Source organism: Stegastes partitus, unplaced genomic scaffold (genome assembly GCF_000690725.1).
Source record: "Stegastes partitus isolate 25-593 unplaced genomic scaffold, Stegastes_partitus-1.0.2 Scaffold1822, whole genome shotgun sequence".
Lineage (NCBI taxonomy): Eukaryota > Metazoa > Chordata > Actinopteri > Pomacentridae > Stegastes > Stegastes partitus.
Window position 1 is genome coordinate 103,277 of NW_007579553.1, and position 24,390 is coordinate 127,666.

A 24,390-nucleotide genomic window follows, 5' to 3' on the forward strand; every position below is an offset into this window, starting at 1 on the left:
TCCTCACTTTCTGCTTCTCAGCCAGTTTGATTATAAATAACACATAGTACAAAATGCCTTTTCCCCCCACTTAAGTCCTAATATAATCAAATGACATAGGCCGTTTCATAACCTCGTCCAAGTAATAAGTTAAATAAAGAAAATAAAGCTGTCTTGATGGAACGATTGACCAGCTAATGAAAACAGTTTTGATAGTTGATTAGTTATGTAAGTTGGGGTTTTTTATCCTGAAGTTCCTGCTTCTCCAATGTGACTTTTTTTTCTCTTTTTTGAACTTCACATTTTTACAAAATGAATATCTTTTAGGGGATTTTAAGATGAACAAAATAGGATGGTGCACTGTTGCCTCACAGCAAGAAGGTTGTCGGTTCGCGTCCCGGTGGGGGCACCGGGATCTTCCTGCGTGGAGTCTTCATGTTCTCCCTGTGCAGCGTGGGTTCTCTCCGGGTTCTCCGGCTTCCTCCCACAGTCCAGAAACATGCTGAGGTTAATTGGTGATTGTAAATTGTCCGTAGGTGTGAATGTGAGTGTGCTTGGTTGTCTGTCTCTAAGTGTAGCCCTGTGATAGACTGGTTACCTGTCCAGGTGAACCTGCCTTCACCCTGAGTCAGCTGAGATAGACTCCAGCCCCCCATGACCCTAGTGAGGATTAAGCGGTGTATAGATAATGGGTGGATGGATGGAAAATAGGATGGATATTTGTCAGTGTTCTCAGACATTTTATCAACCAAATTAATAATGATAATATTTGCTAGTTGTAGCCTGTTCTGCCTCATCATCATTAGTATAAAAAGCTGTGTTAGGGAAGCTTTTAACAAACAATGGACCAGCGCGACCATTATACGTTGGGTGACTCGGTGCATCGTGAACCATGCAGGCAAAAATGATGTGATTGTGCTTGAAGATTGCGAGTCGCGGACTGTGAAGAAGCCGCCACTGGTTTTTGTTGATAACAGCAGAGTTGAGACAGCAGCGTAATTCAGCATTCAGCACACGTGTTCGATAACGGGACCCACAGCACACAGACCTATTTTTCTTTGGTCTCGAGTGTCTGGATCCATCGGTAAAAATCAATCCCTGGCAAGTCAGCCGGCAGTTCCATCGACACCACCGACTCATGTGTGCACAGGGAGGGTTTTACGTGCACACGGCTCAGAGCGTTTTGTTTTAGTATGCACCGTTAATGCTGCGTGTTAGGGTCGGTCGGTGGGATTAACCCCTCCTGAACAGGAAGCGGGTGGGGCTCCGGCTTACATCCATCTCCACAGTCGACTCTTCTGTCGGAAGAAGCTGCAAAGATTCACAGCTCTCCCCGCCACCTGTTGAACTCTGTTAAAATGTCAGTAAATGAAGGGCTTGAAAGTGTCGAACCCTGCTGTGGTTTCTGTCTGTTTCACCTCCGCACTCTCGCTGAATCTGATCACAGCTCACAGCCGTACCGAGGCGGCGCGGTGCTGAATTTAGCTCCATTGTTGTCACTGCGTTAACAATAGGTCACACTTTGGAAACAAGGTTGGGTTCAGACTCTTTGTTGCCTCCTCAGGTGTGAGGCTGCGAAGCTGTAAGTATGAGCAGGTGGATTGTTAGCGAGCAGATAAACGCTTTGAAACGTGTGGTTTGAACCCAGATAAGCTGTTTAGATTGGACCTATTGATTCTCCAGAGAGTGCTTTTGTTGCAGGATTCCATTTTAGTCTGTTGTTGATTATCAGTTAGCCAAATGTGTGGTTGTTGTTTTATTTTTCAGAGCATGCTTTAATTTGAGATGCTTCGTTCATTGTATGTATATACTGTTTTCTTGCTTTCATAAGCCATGTCTCCATCATGTCTTTTTATGCCAGTTTGAAAAGTAGCACCACAAAGAGTTAATACAAACAGCAAACTCAGGACAAAAAAATCCCTATTTGTGCAGAAAAGTTTTTACGCTTGCTTAAGGGGGTTTTTCGAAAAAATGAATATACATAGTGAGTGAGTGGCCATCCTCGAGGTGTGCGGACTAAAATTGGGTAGGTTCCCTCAAGTCCAAGCCGAAGATGTTCAAGGGTCTTCAGATCAAGTACGTTAGAGGCTCGGATCCTGTACTGAAGGTTTTGGACGATAACGGGAACATCGCTGAAGAACTCATCCTCAAGTGAAGCACAGACAGCATGGAGGAAGAAGTCAGACCGAATATAGACACGAGTCCAAAGTTTTTATTTTTTTTGAAAGACCTTCAGTTCAAATATATGTATAATATCTATATTAAATGACACATGAAGAGTAAATTGATCGCCTGGTCAAATTTCCCACTGGAACGTCATGTCACAGATGAGTAGCTCATAGATGGAAATTTGATTTGCCACAGTTTCTGGTTGATCTGTCGTGTAATTTTTTTTCCAATCCAGCCAGTGTTGGAGTTCAGATTGTTAAAAGAAGATGAGTTAGAGCTCATAGATTCACAATCCTGATCATAGGTTCTGATGTAGGGAGCATTTATTGTTATACCAGCTGACATCAAAGACTAATTACAACTTTCCTGATTGAACACAGTTCCTGAAGATTTGTCTTTGTTTTTGTTTCTCGTGGATGCAGAACGTTCTTCCTCTTCTTCTTCATTGAGGTTTTTTAGCAGCCGGTGGTTTCGTTTCTGGTTTCTTCTACTCTTTTCATGACAGCCAGGCACAACGTTGCCCATAGCGCCACCTTCTGACATTTTCTTTTGTGTAACATTGCGACAAGTTCTCCTCAAAGAGACCCGACCGTGATGTTTTCAGATTACTGTCAGCGAGACCCACAAGTCTGTCCCAAGCGTCAGTTGAGCTTGTGGCCAAAAAAAAATAAGTAGTGCAAAGCTGAAGTTGGAAAAGCCTTTCTTCACCACCTAGCTAACTGACAACGAATACTGACAGTTAGCTGTTAACCGCAGCCCACGCTATACACCATAATATTTACCTCTACAGTATGAAGTTTCGTGCTTTTGTCAGCGTTTTCTTTATCAGATCGTTTGCAAGCGCAGACTCTGTGGCGGCACCAGTCCAAGTGCACACGGGAAGCTCCGCCATCACCGGCAGCGCATCACAAGCGGTTAACCTGAAAGCGAATCGGTGGTTGTGTAAACACCCTGTCACTTCCTGTTTCTGTGTGGGAACACTTTGTCTTTATGCGTGCACCTACAAGAAGACGCCTCCTAAGAGGACTCCTCTGAGCATGTGAGCTGCTGGCGTGATCAACACACTGCCAGAGGATGTAGGTGTAGGAGCATCAGACTGTGCTGTGTTTGTTTTCGCAAAGCGTCGCTACGTGTGAACCGGTTCATGCAGGTTAAATTACAGGAAATCATCTTGGCAGTAATTACATTTTTTTTTTAATGTTTTCGGAAATACTGGTATTTTCTTTTTGTGGCGGAAACTTAGACGAGAAGATCGATATCGCCCTCATGTCTGTCGAGATGAGATGCAGGTGAGCCCAGTGGCGAGTGCAGTCAGATTAGACGTGCTTGTAAGAGTTTAAAGCAGCACAGTGGTCTCAGCTCGTGATTGGAAGTACTCTAGTGGATGCCAATTAGTTTGAAAATGTAGAAAGTAAACCCTCGTAACAAGCTGTAGTTTGTACAGAGAGGCGAGTGGCGCAGAGGGTTAATGGAAACGTGTATGGATTTTTAGTCGTGTAGTCTTTATGCTAAAGGACATCTGCTCAGATACAAGCTATAAAATGAGTTTAATATGTTCAGGGTATGTTTTAAAGTGGTTGCCATACATCTAGAAGACCCCTGGTATTGATGGTTTTAATGATACACTCAGTCAAACCCCCTGATCCCCGCTCGTCATCAAAACACTTTGCTTCCTATACTTTATTCATGTGTGGTTTTGCCTTCTCTTAGCAGATATGCTCTATGGGAATTATAGGAGAAATGTTCTGCTTCAAACGAGGAGGATTTCCTGGAAGTGAAGAGATGATGTTATTGTTTTGAAGGATAGCTTAGCGTATTTATATCCAGCGCGTTCTAGTGAGTGGGAGAGAGCGGGGCACGTCTACCAGAGAGGTCGTGAGTTAAACTTAAACCCGCAGTGAACTGAGTTGGCTTCTGTAACAGGAAGTCCATCCTCTCCTTTTTCTCATGCCATCTTTTCTCACACACTTTCTCGTACCCCTTCCTGTGTATTTAGAAAGCTGTTTACATTCTGATTTCAGAAGATGACGCGATGACAGCACTCACTCTAGTCTGCACATGTACGTCACATCCCTGATGCGAAGGTGAAGAACTGTCAGGTCATAATAATACAAAACAAAACATGTAGACTACTTTATAACCTCCAATATTTTAACACAACATTGAAAATTAAGTTATTAGCCTGTAGTCTAATCCAGGTGGAACTGAGTTGTAAATACTGACATGATGAGACACATCAAGGAAAACTTTATGTTTATTAGCTTTATAGCTTTCAATCTGCAAGAAAACCTGCTGAAAGGGGGTTCACAGGAAATTCGAGGCAAATCAGAAATGGCTAGGAAGGAAATTCCTCAGAAAATGTGATGATTTGAGATGCAAAGACCCATTAAGGTCTGATGTAAAGAGACCAGATCTGTGTTTTAAGGCTTGTCAAATGCAAAAACTCTGCTGCCGAGTTGTGGAAGCAGCGGAGTCTGGTTCAGGTTTGTTGAGTTGACCCGGCACTGGCACCCCTGCTGAGTTAATGTAAGCGCTCATTCAAATCAAAAACGGGGGCTTCAACATTCACGCAGCGCTGTTGTCCGTCTGAACACGGCCGTCATCATAGCATGTCCCAGTTAGACATGTCATTTACATGCAGTTGGACTGTTTGCACACAGGCTGGTGCTGAGTCACGTTGTAAATTTAGGTAGAAATTACCCCTCAGGCAGCTTGATTATTATTGTTATCAGACTGTAAGTGCTGTCTGCATGGATAGAAATTAAACTTAAATCAGCCTCGTGCAGAGATTTTTATTTGCATCCTACTTTTTTCGGTTCTGATTTGAGTAAACACTAATCTTTGTGTTGTTTCGTTCTTTGTCTCTTTGCAGGGCAGGTCAAGTGGTGCTGCCAGAGACGGGCCCATGAAGCATGAGAGGGTGGAGCTGAGGCTCAGCTGACCCTTCCCCTTCCTTCTCCTCCTTTCCCCCGGTGGTCCACTCGATCAGCACCTCCCCCCTCCCTTCCTCTCCTTTCCCTTTCCTGCCTCCCATCACCCTGCTGGATCTCACCCGTCGTTCCTCCCCTCCTCCTCCTCCTCCTCCACCGAGCCTCAATCAGCCGAGCCCAATGTACTCCCCGGAGCAGGAAAACATCTCCACCACCGCCTCCACCAAAGTGCCAGTGAAGTACGGAGAGCTCATTGTGCTGGGGTAAGCAACAACAAGTCACAGATAATCATCGCTGCGTCCAGGACACACCTCTCTGAATCTGTTGTACTTCTTTATTCAGTGATTTGAATCAATAAGTAATTAAATGTGAATATTACACCAAGATAAAGTGCAAACCACGGCCTGCTTACGGTGCATTCATGACACTAAAATTATGTTTTTAATAACAATCAGGGAGAACCAACTGTTGGGAGATGCTCAAGACAAATAATTAGATTCTTCCATTCTGTGAACAACATGTGGATTGTTTTAGAGCTGCAACAATAAGTCGATTAATCAGTCAGTTGTTTCAAAGCAAATGAATCAAACTCTTACTATTGCACTATTCCTATTTCTATGTACTACTATGATATTGTTTTAGGAGGTTGAAGTGGGGTTTGTGGAGAAACATCATTCAAGGCAGTTTTCTTTTCACTATTTTCTGTCCTCGAACGGTTAACCCTGTTCCAGCTTTTTGCATTTTAACAGCTGCTTGGTAAACACCTCATTGTAATTTTCAGTGTGTGTAACTGAGTGGAGACTAGAGGCTTCTCTGTGCACAGTCATCTAGCTAGCATCTAACGTAGCCAGGACATGAAATCATAGAGCCTATAGACAAGCAGATGTTCAGTAAGTGAGGTGGTTTGGGTGCGGTTTTGTTTATACTTGGCCTCGAGGAGATGCACTAAATTCAGATGAAGAAAAACCTTATTTTATTTTATTTTATTTGGAAGCAATGATTTGTACGTGGAAGTGAAAGTAATGCTCTGTTTATTCAAATGTGAAATCTTACGGCCCTGGTAGCAAGTAAACTTAGATGTAAACTTTCAAAACACACAATAGAATAAGCTTCGGTAATGTTTTGTTAGGAAGATGAAGCATTTTGCGCAATTGGTGGATCGTAGATGTGCTTTCGTGTTAAACATTAAACATAAACGTGATTTATGTTGGTTTACAAATGAACTTTAGTAAACACTCAAGCCGTAATTACCCCATAAAGACCAACAGTGTGAACACTGTGTGGCACACAGTTGTGTGTATATTTGATACGACTGTGTATTGTTCTTTTGTTTCACTGTTTGCTAAAGATGGCAGATAATAAATATAAAGCTAATCACAGCTTACGAACAATGCTGGTGACCAAGAAGGAAAAGAGCTGCTGGTGTGGCAAAAGACCAAATGTCACGAAGGAATTTACAGAAAGGATTTAGTAGGCGCTTTGACTGTTTAATTAACCTCCAGATATCTTCGAACAAGCTCCGTAGACTAAAGCTGTGACTGATTCAGTTCAAGAGCTGACAAGAAATCAATCTGGAAAGTATTTCCAGATAGCAACATAAACAGTGGTGATATTTTTGTCCACTTGCGCAGAGTCTCGCGGTGAGAATACACAGAGTTAGCAGCGAGTGTGTCGGGAGGATGAGATGAACCACATTGCTCGATGCGTGACAAGGTGGGATCAGTTCAGGCCGACAGCAGCAGCGGATCCTCGTCTTCAACACTTTGGATTTCTCTTTCCGCAGAGATTTGTTTTGAATCGAGTCCACATAGTCAGCTGTAGGAAAAACCCTCCGCTCCACCCTGTGTCTTTAACCTATAACTGCACACACACACACACACATTCACACACACTTTCTCCAACAGCAACTGACAGTGAAGGACTTCCTCTATCTGTCCGTCTCCTGTTTATTCCCCAAAGGGCTATTCCACTCCACTCCCCGTCCCAGCCCACTCCGCAGAGGAATGCAGATGTCGGAAAGACTCCTTACATGCACACACACATTTTTCATGTCTCGCACAGACACACACACACAGTTGGCCTCGCAGCTGACTCACAGTTTGTTGCTCCGGGTTTGTGCTGGAGCGGTATTGTCAGGGAGATGACCGTGGAAATTTTCCCTAGTGGAAAAACGCAATGAGCAATAAACGCGGCTCCATGCCTTTACAAGGGAGAACCCCAGTTTTCCGTTTTGCTCGGCATTTTCCGCTCCTAGTTTTTGATTCTAGGTCAGGCCACCCTTTTTTTAAAAAGGTCAACGGGGGCAGTTTTTGCTCCGTGACAGGAGTAGGTGCACTCCATGCCGCAACTCCGGCTGCCCTTTAAATCTTTAAAGGGTTCACTGAAGCAGTTTTCAGAGTGGCTACTGTGGGAGTCGGGCACCTAACCCTGACATTAGTACCGCATTCTGTCCTTTGACCCGTCACAGGGAAGCCAATACAACTGTGACACTCTGCTGCAACACAACCTGTTTGCTTCCATTACCTTTGCAGTCTGTAATATAAAGCCTTATAAGGCCGTGGAAACGCATCATCCTCCTTTCTTCAATTCAGACACGACTTCACTGAGATCACTGTGAGCAGAATATCAAACTAACATGCGTTTACCTATTTTTACAATTATTTTAATTCATGCGTTGTTTGCATCAAGTCGTCTTCCTGATCTCTGCATGTGTGTTTGTTGTCTTTCCACTGGAGCTGCCACGATTGGTCGATTCATTGTTTTAAATTATGACTATGACAGTCGTGAACAACTGAATATCTTGAGTAGGGATAACATTTAGGGAAATCATCTTGAGCTTTGGGAAACACCAATCAACATTTGTCACCATTTGCTAAAGCAACCAACTATTATTTTAAATTAATGGTTATTTGCAGCCCTACTTAGAACATCACTGCGCAGATCAGCAGAACAATGTGAAACCAGTGGCAGTGGAAGAAATGCGTGTTGTACTGGCCACATGTTGCACGCTCAGTAGAAGCCAAACCCACGCACAAAAAACACGCATAAAATCCAAACTCTGTCAAACATTTACAATCAGTTCATCACCTTCAGAGGAAAAACATTAGCCAGTACGAAACTGCATTTGACTCAATAACATATAGTTCATTAGCTTGAAGCACCTCCTGTTCTCAGGTTTAGTCGGACTTCAGTAGAACAAACTATTGAAACTAGCATGATGGATGAACACGTATAGTTACCGGATCATTATACTTCTTATGGCAGGTTCTGGTGTTCCAGTACATGACTAAAGCCAGTTCAGAGGTTTTCATGGTTCTTCTAACTAAGTAGCTGAGCAGTAGTGACCTCCACCCATCTGGATCTGTTTGTTCTTCTGTTTGAGTCTCCTGTGTGACCAAGAACAGACTCACGAATACTAGTGAGAAACCCATCAACACGTCGCTCGTTGTCACGTCTGACCTCCCCTCTAACCCCAGCCCAGCATTACCATGGTTAAAGCCCGGCGATGCTAATGGCCTAATCCGGAGGAATGCTGCAGCGTCTCTGGGGACGGACTGTTTACAGGCCCACTGGACGTCCATGTGGTGTTTTTAAACAGCTGTGACCTCACTGGGCACACGGCCGTCCTCCCAAATCCACCTCGATCTGTCCGCATGCAAAGCACATCCAGGTCCGTATTAGCATAGTAATTGTGTGTCCACAGGCATGTTTATGCAAATGCGTCTTTATATATATGTGCGGGTTAAATCCTCACGTATGCCATGAAGCTCCAGTGCAGCGCCCCGAACTTTACAGCTGCGTCGCACTGGCAGGACATTAATTCTGAGACCGTAGAGACTCACACGTATTCGATCACCGCTCAGAGACTAATTCTAACATGTATTTCGTCACTTAATGCCCGCTTTTGAAGCACTATATGTTTAAAAAAAATAAAGCGTAATGCCTAGCAGCCTCAGCCCTCAGTCTAATAACCTTGTAATGTTAACGCGTATAAACAGAGACGCAGAGAGTGACTCAGCCCGTGGCATGTTTTTATAGGTTTACTGTGTAAGTGGTAGCTTGTTGCTGCACACTGAGCTTTAGTTTACAAGTGTTTGGAGGGAACACACGCACGCGCACACACACACACACACACACCTACACACGCACACACACACGCGCACACACACTTGTTAATTGTGGGAAATGAAGAATATAGTGTGTCTGCACATTCAAGCTAACTTTTTCCTAACTCCGGTTCTTCTTCTCTCCCGGTATGACCTGTATACAAACCCACACACACACTGAACACACACTAGCTTGTTGCTAACCTTTGGCCTTTCAACTTTTGTTTGGAGAGTGTTTGGATACATGTTTTAACACGCACACACAGCCCTGCTGCCCATGGGAACCTGCTGGGTTCTGAACTGCCAGCAACACTTTGAGCCTCCTCCAGCAGACGGCCCTGCCCTCTCTCTGGATACGGGCTAAACTTCACCATGGTTACGCTCTTGCCATGGTTACTCTTCCCAAACGTTGCCGTGGCTCTGTTCTCTCACCATGGTTACTTATAAACCCTCCCAGCGCTGTTTGATCCCAGCAGATCTGCTCTCTCACAGAAGCGTTTAGCTGCAGGCTGGGCGTCCTCACAACCTGCCTGTGCCGTCTCCACTGGACCCGGTACAGTGGGTGGGTTTGTTTCGAGAGGCTGATTGGTCAGAGACGCGTTCCAACTGTGACTCGCTGTGCTGTACTGGTGCATTTTTACCACTTGCAGACATTACACATGTCTGCAGTCTGTTTGAATTGACCCTTCAGTTCTCGTATGTCGGCGTGAGTGTTTCTTTGTCATTGTTGCTGTGTTGTTCTGTGTTTTTTTGGATGTCTTCTGAAAGGTTCTGGGCAACGGTGCATGCTCGGAAGGTTGTGGAGGAGGCACGCACTCTTGTTGTCCTTTATTTTATTTTATTTTGTTGGTTTTTGCTGACTTAGCCAAAGCCATAACCAGAAGTAATTGGATGCAAGATGAGGGATCAAGAATTTTTCCGATTATCGGTATTTTAATTTTTTTTTTAAATTAAAGAAGCGTCTTTCTGTCTGTGATCATCAAACAATGTCCTACCCAACACCATCTGACTGGATACACATTATGAGTAATAGCCTATGAACACTGAAGGATAAATGCTGTAAAGTTCTGTTTTAATGAAGCATATGTAAAATATAAATAAAGAAAAGCTTTTGAACGAAATTTTGTCTTGGAGTTTGTGTTCATTCTAAATTTTCACACCAGGATTTTCCATTTTACTGCAAGTATTGGTTATTCTTATTAACTAATATTGCTATCAATAATTATCAGTCAATCTTAAACTGAGCAAATCACAGCAGCTGATTATGACAAACATTAGCTAAAAACTGGAGCAGCTTACTTTCTGATGGTGTTTTTTTTTCCTGGGTCACAGCGTGGCGTTGCCCTCACCGGGGTCCAGTACAGTCACAGTATGTCAGAGGAGTCCATAACTCGTGTGGCTTCTGGATGTCATAACAATGTTAAAGTAACGAGCAGTGTTTATGCATGCGGTAATGTTTATAAAGCTGCGGCGCTGCAGGCAGGAATATCACTTCGCCCTGGTGACGGTTTATCCGAAACACGTGTGTGCAGTAAAGAATAAAACATCTGTACGTTGAGAGAGAGATCCAACGCACTTCACATGTGCACAGTTCTACCTTCTAGCTTTCTTTCTCAGTGCATTCCTGTTTTCTCTGTTAGTATTGTTTGTTTTGTTGCTGTGCTGAATGACAAATCCTGATTTTTATGAATGGTCTAACACTGACGGGTTTAAATCACGCCGTTGATGAACTAAACCTGTGGATGGAGATGAATGAATGATTCCTGAATGTTTTCTTACTTTGGTGGTATTAGGCAAGACGCACGCTCACAGAGATACAACGGCACAGTGGCAGCGCTGTTGAGCCACAGAGACTCCATTCTGTCGGAGGGAACGCCTCTGTTTATTCTCCTTTCCTCAGCCATGTATCGGGCTAAATGAGTCTCTCTGTGTGTTTATTTTCTCAGCCTTTTCTGGGGTTATGTTTGGAGGGCTCTGTTGTTTATGGGGACACGATGTGCTTTTGTAAAACAGCATGTATGAAAAGTATAGGCTGCCGCCGGTGCATGTATGCTTGTCGTCTTCGGGGCATTGAGGGGAGTTCACCGAAATGCCTCAAGCATTTTCCACAATGACTGTTTTTCCAGTGAATTATGCGGCTGCCCAGACAATAATGCCCTATTGTTTTGTGTATGTATGTGTGTGTTTATGTGTTTGTGTGCATGTGTGTGTGTGTGTGTGTGTGTGTGTGTTTATGTGCAGGTACAATGGCTCTCTGCCCAACGGGGACCGAGGCCGACGTAAAAGCCGTTTTGCACTTTGTAAGAGGCCGAAAGCGAACGGCGTGAAACCCAGCACAGTCCACATCGCCTGCTCTCCCCAAGCAGCCAAGGTGAGACGCACACCAACCCCGAGAAACACACAATCCGTCCTCTCGCAGATATTCCAGGAATCATGAAACCGCTGCCTTCATCGAAATCCTGCACATCAGCAAGTTTCCTGAACGAAAGTACACGCGATGATGTATGCTTGGAGGCAGTTTTTGGATATACCGGTCATGATATTGCTGCGACGTTTAATAAATTTAAAAAAAGAACATTTAATAATAGGAAGCAGCATTCTTTACTCCTCACACGATCGCCTTTGTCTGGCAACATCAAATGAAACACACCCAGTTCAGTGGATTTGGCCTGCGCTGCCCCACCAAAGGCTTCTCTGGAACTCTGTTTGCTTTTTGTTCTGTGATATTAAAGTACCGCACACAGTGAATCACGCACACACACACCTCATCAACAAGACAGGAAAGGGAAAAAGCTCAGCGAAGCTTCCCTGAGTTAGCAGAAAAAGGAAAACAAGCAGGTACAAGGCTTTGTCGAGGGTTTTAAAAGGCGTTCGAACAATGGTTTTTACACAGCGTTTAACTGGAACACGCCGAAGGTTTATAGGAGAAGCGAATGGGAACGGTCCAGTGGACGGCAACTGAGCCTTTTCTTGCAAAATTCTTGGGAAGCACATGTTCATATGTTTCCTTCGTCAGCTGCCAAGAGATCCTCTAAAGTCTGCTAAATGATCGGGGAAGGTGTGTTTTTGTGCTAGAGAGGAAGGACCTTTGGTTTTTTCGGTGGAACATCTGTACTTAATGTGTTCTCTGCGGACACACTGCTGCGCACCGCGACTCGCTCACACGGGCCAGACTTTTAGCTGCACTAATTTAAAGAGTCTGGAGGAGTGATTGTCCTTTTCTGTCCTGTGGGTGGTCCTGACTGACCGAGAAAAAAGTCGCCAGGGCCAGTAAGTGACTACATAACCGAAGTCTTCAGCCACCCCACCCTTTCCTGTGTGTTCCTGTTGTTCTCTGTGAGGGTCGCTGAGCAGAAGTCAGAGGGGGTTTTTTTTGCTGTGAAACACGTTTGTGCTTCAGTGTTCTGGTGAATTTTGAGTGAAGGCTTTGATTTGAGAGCTTGTTTCTGTCCCTTTACTGTCTTTGTAATCATGGGTTGTTTTCCTCTTGTGTCCCACCAGGCCATAAGCAACAAAGACCAGCACAGCATCTCTTACACTCTGTCTCGAGCCCAGACGGTGGTGGTGGAGTACACCCATGACAGCAATACAGACATGTTCCAGGTAACAAGCCCTCAGCTTTTATCACCGCGCCTGGAGTTTTACAGCCAATTCACAGTCCTTATTTTTTCCACTTCACTGCTCCACTCAGTCGTCCAGATCAAAAAAAAGGGGTTTGGTCAGAGAGCTGGACTATCATCAATACGTGGGGTTTTCAGAGTATGACGCACCCCACGTTGGGTCCAGATGAAGGGTGGAGCGGAGGGAAGTACGTCAGGCACAATGTGTGAGGCGAATTAGACAGGTGTGTGACGTTGTTGTGAAAACAACGGGAAGTTAGCTGTGGTTTGGCCCACTTCTTCACACAGTCAGCAGCTGTGACACATAGTTCACAGAGACAATTAAAGCACTTTAAAACCTTTAAACCCGACTGTGTGTCAAAATCCACGCTCCTCCTCGCGGATGACATGAATGACACACATTTATTCTGACTCACAGAAGATGTCCTTCGTGACTAAACAGACATAATCCTGCTTTGAAATCACAGGAAAACAATGCTGCCTTTAACTCCACATCTTCCCTCAGAACCATCATGTTTTTAAAGACCCCCTCCAGTGAAAATCACATTTTTTTACCTTGTTAACATCCATATGGTGTGTTTTATATGCTGGCAGACAGGCAGGGACTTCATACATCTGCACATTGTAGAGGAAGCAATGGCACAAAGGTACATCTAAGTCATTTTAAGGCAGGAAAGCATTGTTTTCATGCAAAAACAGCTGTTAAATAGAGATGAGTTTTGTGGGTTTAATGAATGACAATGATGATGGGAAGTTTTCCCCAGTATCTGAATCATCCATAGCTGTTTGTACATCTGTGGTTAATAATAAACTGTTATAATTCAGAAACCTTTAATTGTGCCAATTTGTCAGAATGTAAACAAACAGGTGAAAAGATGTGGTTCGGGACACCAGTGCTTTCATAGATTCTAGAGTTTCTATCATCATATGTAGTTGAGATGGACCTGCTGAACTGATAATCATCCTTGATCTCGGAGAGAACAGCACATAAAACCACTGTAGTGTCCAATTACTCGTTGTCCTGGAGCTTTCAGTCCTGATATTTATCACCAGATGGAAAAAATACTCATGATTTCACTGTGCCTCAAGTAATAAGACAAGTGCGCACGTCTTGTCAAACATGTAATACCAATGATGCTTCATTTTAGTCGGGTTTGGACAGAAGATAATGTTTCTGAACAGCTCAGATTATTCACACAGCATCTTTCAGAACAGTTTTCCAAAGTCATCCTGTTCTTTGCCTGAGCAGCATTAGCACTGTGGGAGGCTGTCGTGTGCAGTGATTGTGGTGCAGCGGTGATGCTGTGAGGGACAGCAATCATCACAGCACACAGCGTCCTCAAGGTTGTTACGGCTTCTTTACAATGCATGAGAACAAACTGAAACCTCTACTCGTGTGCTTTCCCATGCCTCTGTCTTGCCGCACCAGCCTGATAAACGCAACTGATCAGGCATTATTCGCCCACTTCTTTCTTAATGTGCTTCTAATTTTTTAATGGATTCAATATTGTGCTCTCTGTGCATTCATTCAGCTCCCCTTGTCTCTGTTTTTCTGTTGTTATGTCCTTTTTCCTGCCAGCTTCACCCAGAGGGAACGGATTATTATATTATCTCATAACTGGACCGCATTGTTGACTAAACTTTCCATCTCTCTCCACCAGATCGGTCGATCCACAGAGAGCCCAATAGATTTCGTAGTGACGGACACGGTGGCGGGCAGCCAGAGCAACGCAGACACTCAGTCGGTCCAGAGCACCATCTCCCGCTTCGCCTGCCGCATCATGTGCCAGCGCACGCCGCCTTACACCGCACGCATCTACGCCGCAGGCTTCGACTCCTCCAAGAACATCTTCCTCGGGGTGAGCAGCGTTTCATCTGACGCTTCAGACACGTGTGGGCGAGTGTGACAGAGCAAAAAGGCAGAAAAGATGAAAGAGGGAACGAAAGGAGAGAGGACCAGAGAACCACAAAGAAGTGTGACAGAGAAACAGAGGAAAATAGGAGATGAAAGACGAGTCGCACAGCTCGCGTTCTGCTCGTACGTGCAGACCTTTCAGTTTTTCCACGTACTTTCCGTTTAACGTCAGAACCAAACATCACTCTTCTTGATTTGCCGCTGCGTTGACAGCGAAGGACAACAACTGGTGTCCTCTCAAAGTGCCCTTGGCGGAAACTCACACGTGTTTGAGATAAAAAAAGAGAGAATTCGACTCTTGATGATTTACTTTTCAGTCTTTTTTTTCCAAGTACGTGCACACATCCCAATAAAATAAAGCAACGTGGAAACAGAAAGCTGCACATGATATACAGAGCTGAAGAAATTTATCAGACCACCACCCAATGTCAGGTTTATGCCACAGCTGCCCTAAATTAACAGCATTGGTAATTAACAAAATCATTTTTTATGTTTCTGTAATGGTCAATACACCAGTATGTAGAAGCTATTTATTGATTAACATGTCAGATTATAGTTGTTTACTCACATTCCTGAGCAGGAAAAATAGATTTTAGGGGTTGAATGTCATGCTTGATTGGCTCAGATTTGGGTATAAAAAGATGAATTCAGTTTGAAATTCCTCATTCCTGTTCAAAATGGTGAAACATGGAGAGCTGAGTGCTAATTAAATGGTATATATATACATATACAGTGCTTAACAAGTTAGACAAGTGGTCTAATGGATTTGTTCAGCACTGTCTGTACCATAGATGTTGAGTACAGGACAGAATACCTATTTTTATTGTCCCCACTAACACCACACCTTCCCGTGCTTTGGTTTGCTTCAGGAGAAAGCTGCTAAGTGGAAGACGTCTGACGGTCAGATGGACGGTTTGACCACCAACGGCGTGCTGGTGATGCACCCTCGCAACGGCTTCACCCAGGACTCCAAACCGGGCGTCTGGAGGGAGATCTCGGTCTGCGGCAACGTCTTCACGCTGCGAGAAACCCGCTCGGCGCAGCAGCGGGGAAAGATGGTGAGAAAATATGCGCGACATGTATGACACCATTTTCCCCGGCGTGTGTCGTTACTGTTGGAGCTCGTTAGCAGCCCCCACCAGCCCCCCAGAGACGCTTTTATTTATCAGGCTGCTAAATACTCCGCTGTGTTCATCAGCGAGTCGGGTTGTGGGCATGAGCAGAGAATGAGTTTTTAAAGCTTTTTCACCAAAGTTGCCTCCCGTGGACAGAAACCGTGCTCTGAGAGGAGAGAAGTTCATCAGGATGAGTGAACTTACATACTTTCACATTGTTTTGGTACGTTGCTATTATAAAAATACAGATTATAGCTGCTTGAAAATGAGGAAGCATAAAGACTTTCCGTCTCTCTGCTCCCAATTAAAGGTGAAACTCCTTCCTCCACATCCCATACTTCTCTCCTCCCTCACACCGCCTCACACTTTTTCACACTCGCGTACCAACACTGTCGCTCCGGCAGCAGGAGGCCAGTCAGAGCTTAACACCACCCGGAGGTTACTGGGATGCCATCTCCATGGCAACAGGTCCGTCTGTCAAAGCCGCGTGTAACGAGACCCAGTAAGGGATCCTCCAGCTGATGTCACAGCCTCTCGGCCAATCGCGGCGCTCCCCCTGTCTCGTCAGCGTGGCCACCTGAGGCTCTTATCTGATTGGATTTCAGATGCTGGCAATCAGGTCTTTATTCCTCCTCCTCTCCTTTCCTCATTTTTCTGTCCGCGGCACACATTAATCCGTGTCTGTATCTGGAGGCCCACCTGTCCTCGCGTCCGTCCAGCGCAGCACAAATTAACAGTCTTCTTATCTCGACCTGCCCTTTACCGTCCACAGGGTGAAGCGCTCGTGCATTATCCGCCACTATAAAAGCCACTCACTATTTCACAGTTCATTGACGACTCAGATTGTCAGCTGTGGGCATTACGTTCGCTAACAGAACATTATGGGCTTTAATCGTCAGGCTGGATGCGCAGAGAGTGGATCCCACTTACTGCATCTTTATCAGTCTGACACAGAGATGGCATTACAAATCTTTAGACACATTTTGAAGGAGTATCTTGAAGGGCAGGTTATCTTTAAAATATCACCAGAGTCCGAAACAGCCTGACACTGAAATGTATGTGATGTATGGTTCTGTCTGGAAATCTAAGCTTCAGAAAGACAAAACCAGGCAAATTAAAAAGAATTTAGAATCTGGAGCATATGAGCTTCCCGTAAAACCTTTGGACAAAAATGTTGTACAGGTTTGTTCAATTTGTGTAAAATAAACGTTTGTTTTTTTTCTTGGCTTATGGCGTTCTATCTGTCTACACTTATATACATGTTATACATATATTATGAGCTTAATAAGTGACTGTGTTGTCTTTGAAGAAAAAAACATACATAAAAAATGTATATTGTTTCATAATGACGCTCTCATTTCTACCTGAACTTGTATAAACTAATAGGAATAACTGTAATTCTCCACCTGTGAAGACGGAGTGAACTTCTTTCCTTCCAAATATTTGCATAAAGCAGTGACTTGACCGCCACAAAGTTAAACAGCCGCATCACTTTTCCTGCTTTATTTAGCGGATAGACGTGAACACGCATCTCTTTCTGCGCTTCAGCTTGTGGAACCAAACAAACACTCACCGTGGAGAAGTGCGCCGCTCAGGTGCTGCTCATTAAGCTGCATGTAAACAAGCCAGCAAATGTCACGTCAGTCCATTTACATGCTGTCATTGTCCTTATTGCTCAATGTCACCGCTGACAGCACAGCAGGACTCGACCCGACAGCTGCTGTCAATCAACTGCTGCACAGACAGAACAGATAGCATCAGGAAGCTAGATACTTCTACTGTATTTACTATAAAACTATTAACAGCGTGTTTAGAAACACCGACGTTATCTATGAAGGCCAAAAGGGAACGCTGAACAATGTGTGGTCATTTCAATCAGACCTCTTCCAGCTTTGTAATCTAGTTTATTGCCCCTTCCCCTCAGTGGCTTTGAGAGTGTACCTCTCTCCAAATGGGAGAACTGCTCTGCTTTAGTGAAGGTTAACATCTGAAGGACATTCTGATTGAATGGCGGGAAAAAGTAGACTCAGCAGCTTTGACAAAAAGCTCTCCGGCGAACTCGAGTGTGTTAAAAGGCACCGGAGCTGTTTTTCCTGTAACCGCCTGTCTTGGGATTGTTTTTGATAATGATTTGGGCTAAAAGTAATTAAAGATGCGCTTTATAAAAATGCAAATCTGTCACCAGGTTATTGTAGTTAGTGCCAGGCAGAGATAAATTGTGAGCAGCTTTTGGGTGGACTCAGTCAGCCTTGCCAGCAGGGCAGCTGGTTGCCCTTCTGCAGCTTGACACAAGGTTTAAAGCAGCATAATTAGGAATATCTTACAGTGCAGTTCACACACACACACACACACACACACACAGACATGCAGACACAGTGGTTTGCATGCAGCCTGCTGTGGAGGCTTTAGTGAAGGATAATGAATGAGTACAGTGTCGGAGCTCCTGCTGTGTTTAATACCAGCTTTTGTGCTGATAAACGGCCCGCTTCAGTGTAATTAAATAAAAGTGAGTGGAGGTGAGTTCGCGTCGATGTTTACATGGATCCAATCGACCCGGAGCACACAGATCATTAGGCCTGAGCGCCATTATGCATTGAACAGAGTTTTGTGGCTGTTCTCTCTGACGTGGCAGCGGGTTAATGAGCAGAGATGGTGACCAGAAAGTCAGACAGGTGGGAAGGAAAAAGGAGTGTTTCCAGCTGAGCAGCAGAGAGACGGAGGTTTTACTGGGCAGATGTGTGTGTGTTCCTGCATCAGTGTGAAAAAGGGCATCGCTGACATAAAGGGCGCACGTGCACTCGGCCCACAGTCCCAGGATACATGAAGGTTAAAAGCTGTCACCGGGAGGAGGGACATGTCAGCCAGAGGCAGTGCAAAGCTGCTGCCACGCCGACGTGTTCGCCCCGAGACCCTCGGTGACCTCAGCGTCAGCGCCGCGACGAGTGATGTCACCAGAACGCCTGGGAGCTGCCCCTCTCCGTGTCACTTTATAAAAATAGACTGTTATTACGTTGTAGGACTTTCCCTTCCTCTCCACTCTCAGGCTCTTTCTCTCCATCCTCTTGTTTTTCTTCCCGCCCTGTTGTCCTCCAGTTTATCTAAACGTGGAATTTCCCCGCCGTGCTCGATCCGGCCGAGCCAAGACCTTTCTGTTGCCCCTGCTGTGTCTCTTCGGTTTCCTCGTGTCATCTTGCCTCCAGCTGTTGGTGCTCTGCCTCCTCTCTGAAACTCACATCTGTCTCAGGGTGAAACTTTCAGTGTTACACTGCCACCTACTGTTCTCAGACGGATGTTGCAGCCATCGAGGCTCCGCGATCTGAGCCACTGGTCATATTCAGGGTTTTTCCTGCTGAGAGGAATGTTTGGAGCTCCTTGTAGAGGCTAGCAGCACCAAAATGAGGAGAATTAAGAATAAAAATAGCATTTTTTTTTCAAGCTTGACTTACTAAAGCACTTCTTCTTTTTTGGGCAGATGGTCAGAAATAACTAGAACATGCATAGATTTCTGTCTAATGAGGTACAACAGGCTGACTGCTGTACTGTCTGTGGACTGATTATGCTGATTGTCTGCTTCATTGGAAACCCTCTGCGGCTGTGACGGTGTTCAACCAGGACGGGTCACTGGACTCAGGAATCAGAGTGTTGAAACTATAAAATGTTAGAAACTTTTCAGGAAGGGTCCCAACAGCGTTACTGAAGGTGGATTTTGACATTCATGGTCTCCAGAGGCTGAGACATGACCGTATTTTAACCATCTGACTTCTCACCAAACGGCATCAAATCATGCAGACGTTCATTTTCTCCATCTGATGAACCGTCATCAGTCCCGTAGCGACTACTGAGCACATTTTATCTGAAGGGCAGCCGCGTTTTGCCTTTTAGAACTTAAAGTTACACCTTGTGTCCAAAAAAACAAGCAAAAAGCAGTAAATAAATACAGATATTTTAAAACTAAACAGCACAGTTTTAAAGTGATTCCTGGTAGAGAACCCCCAGCTTTTACGTCAACATGTGAGAAACTTGTATGAATGCACAGTTTCACCTGAATAAGAAGAAACTTGATCCTGAAGTAAAGTCTTTGGTCAGATATTCCTCAGAAAAGAAAATCACACAACATTAGAAATAGTAGAAAAGCAAAATGATAGAAGTAGGATACAAACTAGAAAAAAGTAAGAAGTTAATATAAAAGAACCGTCCAGTCGAATGAATAAAGGACAGGGAAGGTTTTTCTTCCAGAACCTTCAGGGACAGTGTTTCTAAAAGCCCAGGTGTGATTGTAATTACAGGAGGCAGTCAGTTAATCTGGTTTGATATTTAATTATCTCAGGGTGTAACCTGATGTCTCTCTCTCTCTGTTCCAGGTGGAAACTGAGTCTCAGGAGCTGGTCGACGGCTCCCTCATCGACCTGTGCGGCGCCACTCTGCTGTGGCGCACCGCCGAAGGCCTGTCGCGCACTCCCACCCTCAAGCACCTGGAGGCGCTGCGGCAGGAGATCAACGCGGCGCGCCCGCAGTGCCCCGTGGGCTTCAACACGCTGGCCTTCCCCTCCATGCGCCGCAAGGACACGCCGGACGAGAAGCAGCCCTGGGTCTACCTCCAGTGTGGCCACGTGCACGGCTACCACAACTGGGGCAACCACCGCGAGGAGAGGGAGGGCCGGGAGGGCCGCAGCCGGGAGTGCCCCATGTGCCGAGCTAAAGGGCCCTACGTACCCCTGTGGCTGGGCTGCGAGGCGGGCTTTTACGTGGACGCAGCTCCGCCCACTCACGCCTTCAACCCCTGCGGCCACGTCTGTTCGGATAAGACGGCGGCCTTCTGGAGTCAGATCCCGCTTCCTCACGGCACTCACACCTTCCACGCCGCCTGCCCCTTCTGTGCCCAACAGCTGACTGGCGAGCAGGGCTTCGTCAGACTCATCTTCCAGGGGCCCCTCGACTAGAGGGGGAACCTCCCAGCATCCTCTGGAAGACGCAGGGCGGCGAGGTTTTTGCTTGGACACGGATCCTGCGTTTTAAGAACAGGGACCTACCCAGATGTGTTTTCTTTGCCCTGCAGTTAAGATATAAACTTTTTTCTGGACTTCTTGTCTCTTTCTCATTTTTAAGTGACCTTTGTATTGCTTTTTCATGAATGACAACAAAGATTTCTATATTTTCATGTGAAACCAGAGACACAAAAACCAAACAAAGAACACTGCTGGGTAAACTTTTCTCGTTTGTTTCTCGGAAAGAACTTTTAACAACAGTATTTATCTGAATTACTAACACGCCGCGGTGCAAACGTGCGGCTTTTATTCATGTTTATTGTTGCAATATACATCTGTGTACATCTCTTAAAGCTAATTTAAACAAAGATGTTTATTTATGGCCCAGGATCATCGCTTCATCCTTTATCTGTCAGATATGCCTAACTTCAATACTATTTAGCATTTTAATTTGAAAACTCCGTATATTGTTAATCAGATATAAAGTTTTAGGTGTGTTCTGAGGGTTTCGTTCTGTGTCCTTCCCCCACGTTCACATGTTTGTCGTATTTATACACCCCGTCCTCTGGCGTGCGCTCACGTTGTGTGTTGACCCTTGAGTTGTTCTTCTCTCTCATTAGGCATCACCACGGCCTTTTTCCGCATTCAAAGCAATAGATTTGGAACAGAAACCTCCTAAAGCATTATGGGAAACCGAGTCTTCTCGGGCGTCTTTGTAAGCACTCAGACGGCCTGAACGGCTGCTCCCTCCCTTTAAAGTCCGAGTGAAATGTCTCTTTGTGGGTGAGTGACTCTTTCCTGATCACAGCCATGAAAACGCAGCCATGTAGCTACACAACACACACACACACACACACTCACACACTCTAACCAGCCCCGGTCAAGTGCTTTTTATTAAATTAAAAGAGGAGGAGTCACGGTACAGAAACAACAGCACAGACGCTATTTTCATGTGGACGATGTTTTATTCCCTGCTGTGATGTTTGGGACTGAACTTGCGCAGTATTCTGAGCAGTATTCGTTTTAGTTGAACTGAGATTTGTTTTTTTGGCATTTAACTCGTGCCAGTGTTGAAAAACGCTTCTGTTGTCTTCATGAGTAACCGTGTGCCCCACTGCAGACGTGTTTTAGTCCAGACGCTTTCTTACAAGGATGCAAAGAGCAGGTCGAGACGGTAGAAGTGGTCTCAGTGTGTTTCTCTTTCTCTCACCTGAATCGTCTCAGTTCAAGACGTCCCATCACCTGATACACCGAGCAAAAAAAAACCAACTGTAGCTGTTTGACTCAGGTTTGATAAACACACACAGTAACACACGTGAGTTCTCTGTAACGGAGGTCCAAACGGCATCAGAACCGTCCCTGTGGAGCCTTTCAGGGGCGACGAGCTCCGCGGTGTGAGTGCAAAACGCCAGGGCTGCCTCCTCTGACTTTTATTGTGTTAAGCTGCCAGCTGCAAGGAGAACTGTTTATATGTTGTATTCACTTTGTAATAACTGGGGGGCTAAACATGGGATTGTTTTACATCAACATGACAAGTTTGGTTAGAGCAGATTTAACTACAGTTTGTTTTTTTTTAAAATGTAAAATAGAGTGGGGAAAAACTGTGCGCTTATAAAAAACACACAAAAAAAAAAATAACACAAAAAAAGAAAAGACAAAAAACCAAAACAACAAAAAGCTGAGATCATAGAGCCACAAAAATGGGAGCTATAAAACCACAGCTCACAAAAACACACAAACACAACAAGAGGAGATATATCCCAAAAAAAAAAAGCCACAACAACATCAAAGAAAAAAAGAAATGAAAGATCAGAGCAGAGGTGAAGCGCATCTAAAACAAAAACAAAAAAGATAACAGGATTAAATACTTTCCTCAAATCTTTCAGCTTCAGAATCTGGTTTACATTCAAACAAACAGCTGACAACAAGGAGGCACAACAAGCAGCAACAGGGACGTGTTCACTGTCATTTATGAGTAAATGTGTTGAGATTCATAAACAGCAGATAACAGATCATTTAAACCTTTAGATCATTAGAAGCAATCCAGCACAGAAACCCAAATATAAATAAGAGTGTGTTCAAACTAAGTCGGTATGAAGGTTAGATCCTGTTTCATATTCAGTAAGCTAACGTCAGCTAGCTCATGTAAAACCCATTCTGACTGACGTTTAAACACTTTTCAGACAAACTAAATAACAAACAGACTGATGACGGTCAGTGAGGTTAGCGTCCTGAACCAAACGACTTTCACTGACTCTGAAACTCACTCATTTCTTGTTTCAGCTAAATCCTACATTTCAGTATTTGGGATTGGCGGCTAAGCTTTGGGCCTTTACTTGTAGCAGCGCAGTGACTTGCTGCTTATACAGCTGATTGCTTTTAACTGGACACTACAGATGTTTCCTAGCAGCTGATTTACACATAAATGAAGTGTTTTCTGGCCCTAATGGTGCAACTTGAATTAGTAAATCACAAGTTAGCTCGTGTTTATCCAACAACCTAGTGATGGATGTGTGAGTAACTGGTGCCTCCTAATCTACCTGCTGAGGAAGACCAGGCAATATGACCGAAAGAGCAAAAGACAGCTGCTGCAGATTGTTCTGTCGGCTTCTAACACCGATTTCAACTTCCACATGAAATGCATGAAATAAAGTCACTACGCTCTCTTGCTACCTCTAAACTAGCCAAACACAAAACAGCGAGCTCAGAGGAGACAGCCCTGACGTGTTGCGCTTCAGATCCTCCCAGAACACACAACACGCCCGACAACGCCACTGTGGTTCCACCTGGACTCGCAGTCCGACTGTAGAAACAAACCTCCCAACAGCGACGCAGCTTTACTGATCAGTCACTTCCACACACAGAGCTTCAGGCGTGAGCTCTGAACACAGTCCTATCTGCAGGTATAAGTAGCGTGTGTGTGTGTGTGTGTGTGTGTGTGAGAGAGAGAGATTGTAATTTATGCATTCATGATGATTGTATGTGTGCAGTTTGTGTGCGTTCATCTGTCCACACAGTAGCTCTCCAGATAACGTTCATCAGTATCCTCAGACTGCAACACACTAACGCACCTCAGGGAGAAACACAATGACCTGTGTCACGTCTGCACACACACACACACACACACACACACACACTCACACACTGCTAAGGTCTTCTGAGGATACCTCACAAGTAAAAAGTCTATTCTGGATCCAGATGTTTGTGTCCTTCACCCAGTTTTGGTTTCGTTTCATGGACTCTGTGGATAAAGTGTGTGATTAAGGGCTTCCCTCCGTCTCTGTACTGTTATCTCAGCCCTTTTATTTCAACACAAACACACGTCTGTCAGTCCGTCCCGCCGCCCTCCACTCGCTCTCCTCCTCCTGTCCGGGGTGTCTTTGTGCTTGTAAAAGGCGAAAAGCAACGAATGTTTCCAGCAAACACTTTTTTGTAACAACTTTAAACAATAAAGTGTAAAAGTGACACATCTCGCCGTGCGTCTGGATTTATTTCTGCATCACCAGCGTCGTGTTTGTGTTCTAATTTTGTTTGCTTTGCAGCTCACAAGCAGAAAACGTCAAAATAACAA

At 44.7% G+C, this 24,390-nt stretch overlaps 1 protein-coding gene across 3 annotated transcripts in view; it reads left to right on the plus strand.

Annotated features, from left to right (window-relative positions):
- peli1b (pellino E3 ubiquitin protein ligase 1b) overlaps window positions 1-22,372 on the plus strand; it is a 42,760-nt gene extending 20,388 nt beyond the window's left edge. The window contains exons 1-7 of one of the 3 annotated variants that reach the window (XM_008302488.1): window positions 3,171-3,437; window positions 5,021-5,341; window positions 11,426-11,555; window positions 12,686-12,787; window positions 14,466-14,663; window positions 15,589-15,777; window positions 20,196-22,372. In XM_008302488.1, the coding sequence (XP_008300710.1) occupies window positions 5,259-5,341; window positions 11,426-11,555; window positions 12,686-12,787; window positions 14,466-14,663; window positions 15,589-15,777; window positions 20,196-20,774 (1,281 nt within the window). In that variant the 5' untranslated portion in view covers window positions 3,171-3,437; window positions 5,021-5,258 and the 3' untranslated portion in view covers window positions 20,775-22,372. Of the gene's footprint in view, window positions 1-3,170; window positions 3,438-5,020; window positions 5,342-11,425; window positions 11,556-12,685; window positions 12,788-14,465; window positions 14,664-15,588; window positions 15,778-20,195 lie in introns of those variants that run through there. The other 2 variants (XM_008302487.1, XM_008302489.1) reach the window with 2 other exon arrangements.
- The last annotated feature ends 2,018 nt before the right edge of the window (window positions 22,373-24,390 follow it).